Genomic DNA, 10,432 nt, shown 5'->3' on the forward strand with positions numbered 1-10,432 from the left:
TCAAATTGATATATTTATTTTATTCTTTTCGAGGGAATCTATCATTTTATTTCTTGGCTGTCTTTTTGTAACAATTATTGGGGCAACTTGCTATTGCAGTAAGAAAGGCCATGGTCATCCATAAATCATATGTTTTCATGCTGCAAAATTTCATAGAATAGACAGGATTCCCCCATTATTAAAGATTCTCAACCTAATAAGAATAACAAACTTTTTTTTTTATCCTATTCTATTTCTATTTCTATTCAGTAATCAGTATTTAATACTACTTATTTTCCCTGATCTGTCCCGCTCTCTTTACTTTGTTATTAATCGTAATTATAAATTAAACTTTATAACGATGTAATGTGATTTTAACATAATCAATTTTAAAAAATAAGCAAAGGATAATATTACTTTTTTTTAACCTACAACAAATCACAATTTAAATAAGGGTTTATACTGATTTGGACACTGTGTTTTGACAAATTATTTTTTAGACCCTATATTTTATAAAATAGTTAAAATAGAACCCTAAACTCAATTTTGATGAAGAAAAAATTAAATATAACAACACAATTTTTAAGCAGAATAATTTTATTTTTGTTCTGAATTGTTAGTTTGGTAAATTATTTGTGATTTTAATTGAGAAAATATTGACCAAAATCTGGTTTAGGATTCTATTTGTCCAAAAAATAATTTGTCAAAACAGATACAAACACCTAATAAGACAAAACACAACATCAAAAAAAAATATAACTCCTTTAAATAATCACAAGAAATATGAATAAGTTGTTGGAAAAAGTACAGTGCATATGTATATAAGGATTCAAAATACATAAAAATAAAAAACAAAGTAAATTAAAAAGGCATAACAATAACTGAAGCAAATTCATTAAAAAAAAGAGATTTTGATAATTAGACATACTTACATATTATTTATTTTGCTCGTGAAACATACATAAGTATATATTACTATATAAACATTATTGGTCATATTTCTCCTTGCAAAAGAAAGACGACAATGGCAGAAATATACACTGCTCTTCTTTGACCGATCAAGTAACCAGCTGAGACAGAGACCGAAGAACAATATACATGGAATTACCGATCCCAGAAAAGGTACAAAAGATATGGGATTTATGGAGTCTTAGGGGGTGTATTATGCTGAGCCTCCTTCTACAAATTATTCTTGTCTTGTTCGCATCTTCCAGGCAACGCTGCAAGAACTCACTGTTACTCACGCTCATCTGGGCAGCCTACTTGCTGGCCGACTGGGTTGCTGCAGTTGCCATTGGTCTAATCACACAAGAACAGACCAGAACTTGTGGACATAAGGATGGAGAGTTTGATCATGACATTTATGCATTCTGGGCTTCGTTTCTTTTACTTCATCTTGGTGGACCTGATACCATCACTTCTTTTGCTCTCGAGGATAATGAGTTCTGGCTCAGGCACTTGTTTGGACTCGTATTACAAGTCATGGCCGCTGGTTACAGTTTCTATCTGACTCTCCCCAATAACAAGCTTTGGCCTCCCACACTCCTTGTCTTCTTCGTTGGAATTATCAAGTATACTGAGAGGACACGAGCGTTTTATCTTGCTAGCTTGGAACGTTTCGGAAGGACTGCTCTGCGAAAGCCAGAACCTGGGCCTGACTACGAAGAGGTTTCCACCAACTACTTCTCCAAGTTGCTTCAGGTTCCCATACAGGGAGAGAGCACAGAAAATCAGATAAGCAGTGGTGGTGTTGGGAGTTCTTCCCATGACCCTTATATGGAACTTAATAGAATCACTTTAAACGCTTTTGACGAGTTGGAACTACTGAAGGCAGCTCATATACTCTTCGAAAGGTTCAAAGGGCTCATTGTTGGTTTCTTTCTGACTTCTAAAGATCGAAAGTCTTGCCGAGATTATTTTCTGAAAATAACTGATCATCAATGCGCTTTCAGAGTAGTAGAGTACGAGCTCAGCCTCTTGTTCCAGGTTCTTCACACCAAGGTGGTCGTGGTGCGCCAAACAATTGGCTACATACTCCGGTTTATCAGTTTATCTTCCATATTGGGTGCCACCATAGTGTTCCTCTTAACTGAAAAGAATGGATTCAAAAGCATTGAGGTCATTCTCAGTTATTCCTTGCTTATTGGAGCCATGGTCCTCGACACCATATCAGTAATTAAGCTCATTTTTTCTGATTGGATCCTTGTAGTGCTCAAACACAGTTGGAGAAGATATGTTCCTTCATTTATCTTAAAAAGAGAACGGTGGTCGAGATTGGTTTTTCAATATAATATGATAAGCTATTGTCTAGATGAACGCCCTGCGTGGTTCTTTGACTTATCTGAGCTTTTTCACCTTCGGGAAGTTCTCGACAAGTTGAAAATCATGAGGTTCTCATCTTCATATAAGGTCACAGACGATTTAAAGAAATTCATCTTTGATAATCTGAAAGAAAAATCCAACAAGGCAAGCACTTTACGAGAATCAACAGAAGCATGTATAGAAAGAGGTGGTTTGGCTCTTTCACAGAGTACTGATAAAGATTTTGCTAGCTACATCAAACTAAAATGGAGCATCAGTGAGTTCCAATACACAGAAAGTATTCTTTTGTGGCACATAGCTACCGAGATATGCAACGAGGAGGGAAATTCTAACAGTGATCGAAAGGAAAAAAGGAAGTCTAAGATTCTTTCAGAGTATATGTTCTATCTACTGATTGAGCAGAACACAATATTTTCTCCAGTTTTGGGAGACTGGCACCTTGTGTTTCAAGACACCTGTGCTGAGGCCAAGAGGTTTTTCAGAAAGTACTCGGTATCAAATCACTCTAGAGCCGTAGAAAAAATGAATTCTGTGAGAACAAAGTTCAGACCAGCTGCTGTGAAGGGGGGAAGAAGCAAGTCTGTGTTCTTTGATGCGTGCATCTTGGCACACCAGCTCCAAAAATTGGAGGACAAGCGATGGGATATAATGGATCAGGTGTGGCTGGAGCTCATGTCTTACGCGGCCATTAACTGTAGACCTATTGTCCATGCACAGCAGCCCAGCTGGGGTGGAGAGCTTATTACTTTCACTTGGTTACTGCTCAATCATTTGGGCTTGGGTGTGCAATTCTCCGAACAGGAAGAGCGAGCCGGAATGAAAATGGTGGCAGTTAAGTAATTATAATAATTATTAATATTAACTAGTATAGCTTGAATATAAGAGAGAACTGTTGGAAATTAATTTGTATTACAATGTTTACTTATATATTTGTTTATTAATTAGATATGTAGATGATGATGTATTAGATAATTAAAAGTGTCGTATTAGTTATATAACTGTGAGTCAGCTAGTCTGGTATAACATCCATATATATCCATATACTATGTTCTCGTATATATATACTACTGGCGAATTCTGTTTGGATTTTACTTTAAATTTTATCGGTAGAGTTATTAATGTTCTTTAAATTTTATCGGTAGGGTAGGGTTCTTAATGTTCTTGATCCGTGAACAGTTTTCGGTATGATTTTTTTTATAACCGTATAAATTATAGCTATTTAGACCATCGTGCAAATTTTTAGAAAATTTTGAATAGTTTAATAGTACCAAAAACTAAGTTCAAACATGTTACACTCGTGACTATTTTTTTTTATACGCGTGGAAATCAATATGTTTGAACCTAGTTTTTGGTACTGTAAACTATTAGGAATTTTCTTAAAATTTGCAGATGCTCTAAATAACTATAATATACATAGTTGTAAAAAAATTCGCGCCGAAAACCATTCACGGGTCGAGAAACACTGAAAACTCTACCGATAGGGCTTAAAGTGAAATCTCTATATAAAAATTGTCCTTTATATATAATTATATGATTTTTATATAAATAAATTAATGAAACAATTCTTCCTATGTTGGTCCGATCACATATTTTTATCATCTACTCATGTAAACTTTTTTTCTTTTCTCTCTTTATGCCAGTACAGTTGTTGCATTTTGTGTTTTACTATTTTCTCTAGATTCATGGAGTAGATGAGCTCGTCGTGTCAATGAGCAATGCCACAACAATGGTGTTTAAGATCACTTTGAGAAATGTCACAGCCTGTATGCACTACTCTTTTTTACTTATCATTTTATTTTATTTTTAAAGGGAATCTTCCACATGCATTCTGTTGTATAAATATTCCAACACTCGGTAGGAAAAAAAAAAGTAGAAAGAAACATTTTAAATTGACGAGCCATAAATCGAAAATCACTTTTTTCTTTTCTTGTCATCAATGACATGACAGCAAGTCTGACAAGAATAATGAGTTTCGTTTAAAAATTTCAGTGAAATTACGCATATTTTTCTTACATTTTTTTAAGAGTAGTGTAGATCAAATGATTACCAGCATAGAATTGATTCTTGATACAACAAGAATTATGAGATTTTATTTAAAAATTAGTAGAATTATACATATTTTTATTAATAATTTAATATTCTTACATTTATTTTATATGATGAGACACCCTAATCTAATTCTCGCATACATCTTGTAAATTGAGACCATTAGTGGCAACTTATTTGCTATTGCTGAATGTGGCCATAAACCAAAGTAGAATTACACTACGAAAAATCTTAGTTTTAGTCCCAACAAATTTTGTGACTAAAAACAAAAAATTTGTGACTAAGGAAAAATCATTATACCTATGGCATCACTAAAAAGTCCGTGGCTAAAAGTATTAGTCACAAAGATCACAATTTGTTGTTACTAAATGTATTTTTAGTCACAACAAACTTTATCACTAAAAATAATAGGTTGTGACTAAAACTACATTAGTGACAACTTGTGATTAAGTATGACTTTTTAGTCACAAGTAATTTTTTGTTGTTACTAAAAGTGATATTTAATTACACAAGATATATGTTGTGACTAAAAAGTTGTCACTAAAAGTTACCTCTTTATTTGTAGGGTTAGAGGAAGGATAAATTACGTGAATGTATTTCAACTTTAAGATTATATCAATTTCCAGATTCCAAATATCACTTCTTACAAAAAGTTTGATAAAGTAGATAGGAGTGGACTCCACCATTATAAATGCTTCTCCACTACCTTATAAGGTTAACAAAACTTATCTTATAATTTCTTTTCCTTTTCACTTTATATATACTAGTACTATTCTTTTTGACCTCTGTCACTCCTTTTCATTATTAATAATTTCTGGGATTGTTAAAAAAAAAAACTTCATTAAATAAGATCAGATATATGAGAAAACCGAAACTCATAGGACACCTTTAACATTGCTCGTAAATGTTTACTTGGATGGTTTTTCAAACCACCAATATTTTCAGTATGACAAATTAGGTCTATTTGTGTCTGGAATGGTCTTATGTTGTGTCTGGAGTTTGTTCATTTTTTTAAGTAAGTATGCACGTCAGCAAGTGTGTATAGCAAGATTATTAGTGATTAACAGCTATTGGCTGTTTCTAATTTATACCTAATTGTAGCTAAGTATATATACTGGCCTGGTTAATTAGTTACAACTAACTCTCTTAGATCGGACAATTGGATATTGTGATTTGTGTTTTCTCTTCTCTTTCTTCTGTTGTTTTTTGTAGGTTCTTGCAAGAAACTCCATTGATGGTGGTTGAAGGTTTCTATGCAAGTTCTGAAGTCAAGCCGTGATTGCTGAAGGAGTTCAGTTGGGTCTTGATGCCATAGATCCGAAGGTGTTCGAATATGAGATATTGTTGAAGGGAGTTCAACATTGAAGCAAAGGGATCTTGCATCTATAACCAGTGGATTTTGTTATTTAGGGTAAAAAAAATTCACTGTATTTTGAGATAGATTGTATAGTTTTACAAGTTGATTCTTGAACTGGTTATTGTAAAATTACTTCTTGATATAGTGAACACAAGCACTAGTTGGTTGCAATAAGATTTTAGTGCAGACGAAGCTTGTAATTTCGTGTGTTAATGTTCAAGTATAAATCAAGATAAAATCTAGATGAATATTGTAAAATTGGAAAGATAAGCAAAAACTTAGGCTTTTCACAATGTAATATCACAATCTTACATAATCCATACTCGAACTGTACACTGTTCGCATGCATACAATGCAATCACATCAAACGAAATAGCACATGCATACGATACAAAAAAATAAAATAAAAAATTATACTTGTTCGGTCCAACAATTACCTACTTCCAGTTAAGTTCTTTTATTGACATGGAGAAGGAAAATTCAAAATTAATTAAACACTCAGAAAACAAATGAAATAACCTCTCAAACACACAGTTTCTCAGGAAAACAAATCCTGTGGCAATTAAATTATGCACTTGTACATTCAGTTTTTCTCTTTTTACAGCCAAAAGAAATCTCACCCTACAAAAGAAAACAATATGCCCTTAACTAGCTACCTCCCAAAACAGAACAGTGCAGATTTCAAATCTGTCTAGACTGAAGCTGTGGCGCCATAGCTTGCTGTTATCAAGCTTTCTGGTACTGCATCGACATTTTACATCCAAATGCTCCAAGTCTATTGTTTTGGCATTGAGACTACAACTCCAACTCACTGCCTCATATTTCAAAAAAGTCATATTAGTGAGACTTAATCTCCATAGTTTCACTGAACAAATAAATTTAAATAATATAATATATCAAATAGAATTAGTTGCAGGAAGTAATTTCTACTTGCTATGACCTTCTTTAGCTAATGTTGAACAGAGTTATTAGTTCAGTCAACATGAAGAATATGAGGAAAGATGTACTAATTACAACTTTTTTAAAAAGAATTGAACAAGTAGATTACCTGTAATCAAAGGTGGATACTATATTTATCATCAAATTTGATGTCCTTGAATTCTGGTGTATTTGTCAATGCAAAACCATTATAGACACTTCATCTGCCTGGTGTATAACCAAAATTAGAAAACAATATGCCCTTAACTAGCTACTTCATCTGCCTTGAATTCTGGTGTATTTGTCATGATGACCTCTTTACTCTCAATAAGATCCATTTTTTAAACTGATTTTTTCCTTCAAATTTTCTGCAAAATAAAATTCAATCAGAAGTATCAGATATAAATTATGCAAGTAACATCTCTTTCACTAAAAATGTGACTTGAAACGTATTTTTTTTTTTAAAAAAGATGTAAAGTCTTTCAAATGTGATCGATTATTGCACAATGTTTTGATATATACATAGCAGGAGGCATACATATTTCTGTACCTGATAAATAAGGGAGTGATTGGATCATTTCTCATAAATCTGACCCAAATGCAGATTTTTTATGAAACGAATCTTCTTCCAATCTGCACCGATGTCCTTTTTGCATCTCATTAATAAATCGTTGCACTCCTCAATCTCAAGTGTCTCTAGAAATTGAAGCTTACGAATTGCTTTTGGTAGCGATTTCAAATGAGGGCATACAAAAATCACAAGTTTGCTAAGATTTTGGAGTTCACCTATCCATTCAGGAATCTCCTCAGTACCACAACGCCAGAGATGGAGTTCTTGCAAGCTGAGTACATGTTGAAGCCACTCAGGAAGACTCACCAGGTTTGGAAGACAATCGAATCTCAGGAATTGTAAGCTTTTTAGATTTTGCCACTCAATTTCATCAGCTTTGAAGTGTTCAATGCCTACAATTCGTAGAGCCTTCAATTTGGAGAGAGGAAGAGATGGTGATTGTGATGGTGATTCTTGTGTGTCTTTATTGCCTACTGTGTCCTGGAACATGGTGTGTTGAAATGGCTTCCAGCAAGTTGAGTCAAGAGCTAGGCCTTCTTCCAGAGTCGGGAACATAGGCATGGAAACCAAAGTGGGGCAATCCTCAACAACTAATTTCGAAAGACAAGGAAATGAAGGCAATGGATGAATATCAACTTCTTTTCTCCACCATCTCTTCAGCTTCGGCAACTCGTCAAAATCAATGTCATTTATCGGCCACTCATCAAAATCGACATTGACATCACGTATCTGCCGATCAAATGAAAGCCATTCATCAAAGTCGACGTCGTCATTTATCACCAGACCAAATGAAGCTGGCCACTCATCAAAATCGTCCTCGCCATTCGTCTGCTGATCAAATGAAGGTGACTCGTCAAAATTGACATCATTTATCTGCAGATCAAATGAAAGCCATTCATCGAAATCGACCTCATTTGTCTGCCAATAAAATGAAGGCGGTTCTTCATTTCTCCACCATCTCTGTAACATAGGTAATTCTGTGAGCCAGAGTTCCTTCAGTGAAGGAAAGAAGGGTGTGCCTAGTGAAGAAGCATTGTCCGAAATGTATTCCAATTTGGGAAGTTCGTCCAATACCAATACCTTAAGATTCGGCAACTGGTGGAGTGGTGGTAGGATTTGGCAATTTGCGCATTTCCTTAATGAAAGCTTGACCAAATTGCTTGGACAGTTGTGAGAAAATAACCTTTTGCCCTTATAAGCTCGTAGAGTCAACTCTTCAAGAGCTGATAACAAGTCACTGTTCAGTGGCTTTTTATGCTCATCAGACTCTCGCACATTACTTTCCCATTCTAACATCAAGGATTGGACTTCTGATACTACATTAACAAATTTATTCAAATCAAAATTTTCATGTCCCAAATTTTTTATGTGAAGCTCTTTTCTCCACTTATTCAGTCCAATATTTGGAGAGGTGTCTTCAGTTACTACAAGCTGTGATAACATTTGAAGATTAGGTAGTTGACTGATGCCTCGGGGAAGAGTAGTCAAATTGTAGCACCCATCGATCTCAAGATGGCGAAGATTGATCAGATTTTTAAAGCCTTTCGGCAACTTCTTAAGGCCGTAACATGATGAGAGTTTCAAAGTTTGCAAGTGTAGAAGCTTGGTGATTGAGTTAGGCAGTTCTCTAATATCCTCACTTTGAGAAAGATCAAGATACTTCAAAAGCTTCAACTTTTTAATAGAGGATGGCACTGCATTTATCCCCATAGCATGCAAATCTAGCGTCCGTAACTTTATAAATCTAGAAATTATAATATCAAAAATTTGATCACCTTGTATGCTAGCGCTGTCTTGTTGACGCAGTGACTGAAATGGAAAAACGATCGATCGTATATTCTCCACAAGAATTCGTTCGAAAAGGGTTGAATCGCAGTCTTTATGATCAAGTGACACGTGAATGGTTCTTCCATATACATGATTATGAGACCTTAACTTTGTGCAAGAGCCTTCTGCAACCACCTTTGCAAGACGATGCACCAATTCATGATGCATATGAAATTTTATCACCCGCTCCCTCACGTCTATTTCAGACACTTGGAAGAAGCCTCTTTCAAGTAAATCCAAAACATAGTCATAACCAGCCTCCTCTAGAGATTGATCTGGAGTCAGTGGCTCAACAAAGCCTTGCGCCATCCACATTTTTATTATTGTTTCGACATCATACTCGTGATAGTTCGGAAATAAGCTACAGTAAGCCAAACAATGTTTTAAAGGTGAAGGGAGATGTTCATAACACAGCTTTATAATTCTTTCGGTTGGAAATTTATTCTCATAGAAAAATCGCCAATCTGCTTCTGAATTTTCTGTACGTAAAATGCTTGCTACCATCTTCACCATAAGAGGTTGTCCGCTGTACCTCTTGGCAATTTTCTTTCCGGCTTCTACCTGGTAAGAGGTTTTTGGGTCTTGCCCAAAAGCCATTTTTTCAAATAAAAGCCATGACTGCTCCTCAGTAAGCACGCCTAACTTATACTGTTTATCACTGACTGCTGTGAGTTCAGCAACCTCGTCATTTGGGGAGGTTACAATGATTTTGCTTCCCTTTGCACCGACTTGTAAAATATGTCTTAGCTTATCCCATTTCTCATCGTCTTGAATCCACTGCACGCCATCTAATACAATAAGATACAACTTTTCTTCCAGTGCATTTTCAACGAGGTTCTTCACTCCTTCAGTTTCATGATCATCCACCACCGTTCGGTTAGTTGCACGTACAAGTATATCTGTCAAAATCTTTTTGACTTAAAATATTTCACCAACTGTTACCCATATTCGTAACTCGAAATGTAATTGTACCATCTTGTCATTGAACACTTTCTTCGTAACCATGACTCTATCTGTTTTTCCCTCGCTAACTATGGAAAGAACATCGACATTCTCCTCACACCGATCTCGATTCAACAAATTTTTTAAGATTTCCTTCTTGACGTGTTCAAAAATATCTTCTTCTTGGAATATAGCGCTTTTTTCTTGTTTCACGATGACTTGTTTCTCACTTATCTCCTCCAAATCGAGATCGCTTCGTTTAGCTGCAATTTCTTCTAGTCTCCTCCAGCTGGAAATCTCATGCATTTTGGGAGTAATTAAGGATGATAAGAAACAATTACACACCTGATTGGCCATTTGATTTCTAGTCGTCATCAAGCTTTGTCGCAAAGCTTCGGTAGACAACTCATCCACAGAGTTCTCCACTTCACAAAGTGCTTCTCCAAGCTCCCTCATCCAATCTCTGAAAC

At 35.1% G+C, this 10,432-nt stretch overlaps 2 protein-coding genes across 3 annotated transcripts; one reads left to right on the top strand and one right to left on the bottom strand.

Moving 5' to 3' along the window:
• Positions 1 to 1,077: 1,077 nt before the first annotated feature.
• Positions 1,078 to 3,141, top strand: LOC133830688 (uncharacterized). Its single transcript, XM_062260725.1, has one exon. The coding sequence runs from the start codon at positions 1,078 to 1,080 to the stop codon at positions 3,139 to 3,141; it is 2,064 nt and encodes a 687-aa protein (XP_062116709.1).
• A 2,776-nt stretch (positions 3,142 to 5,917) lies between these two features.
• LOC133829699 (putative disease resistance protein At3g14460) lies at positions 5,918 to 9,619 on the bottom strand. Of its 2 annotated transcripts, none has more exons than XM_062259465.1 (3): positions 7,173 to 9,619; positions 6,753 to 6,990; positions 5,918 to 6,515 (listed from the first exon to the last, which is right to left on the bottom strand). In XM_062259465.1, exon 1 carries the CDS (start codon positions 9,615 to 9,617, stop codon positions 7,197 to 7,199), a length of 2,421 nt encoding a protein of 806 aa, XP_062115449.1. In that variant the 5' UTR covers positions 9,618 to 9,619; the 3' UTR covers positions 5,918 to 6,515; positions 6,753 to 6,990; positions 7,173 to 7,196. The 2 variants fall into 2 exon arrangements, with proteins under 2 accessions (XP_062115449.1, XP_062115450.1); XM_062259466.1 differs by having other exon boundaries at positions 5,918 to 6,519.
• Positions 9,620 to 10,432: the final 813 nt, after the last annotated feature.

The sequence above is a fragment of the Humulus lupulus genome, chromosome 4 (assembly GCF_963169125.1).
Source record: "Humulus lupulus chromosome 4, drHumLupu1.1, whole genome shotgun sequence".
NCBI classification, from domain to species: Eukaryota; Viridiplantae; Streptophyta; class Magnoliopsida; order Rosales; family Cannabaceae; genus Humulus; species Humulus lupulus.

What these genes read in the sequence shown, in the direction of transcription:
- LOC133830688 (XM_062260725.1), top strand. Translation starts at nt 1,078, where the DNA reads ATGGAATTACCGATCCCAGAAAAGGTACAAAAGATATGGGATTTATGG.
- LOC133829699 (XM_062259465.1), bottom strand. Translation starts at nt 9,617, where the DNA reads ATGGCTTTTGGGCAAGACCCAAAAACCTCTTACCAGGTAGAAGCCGGA.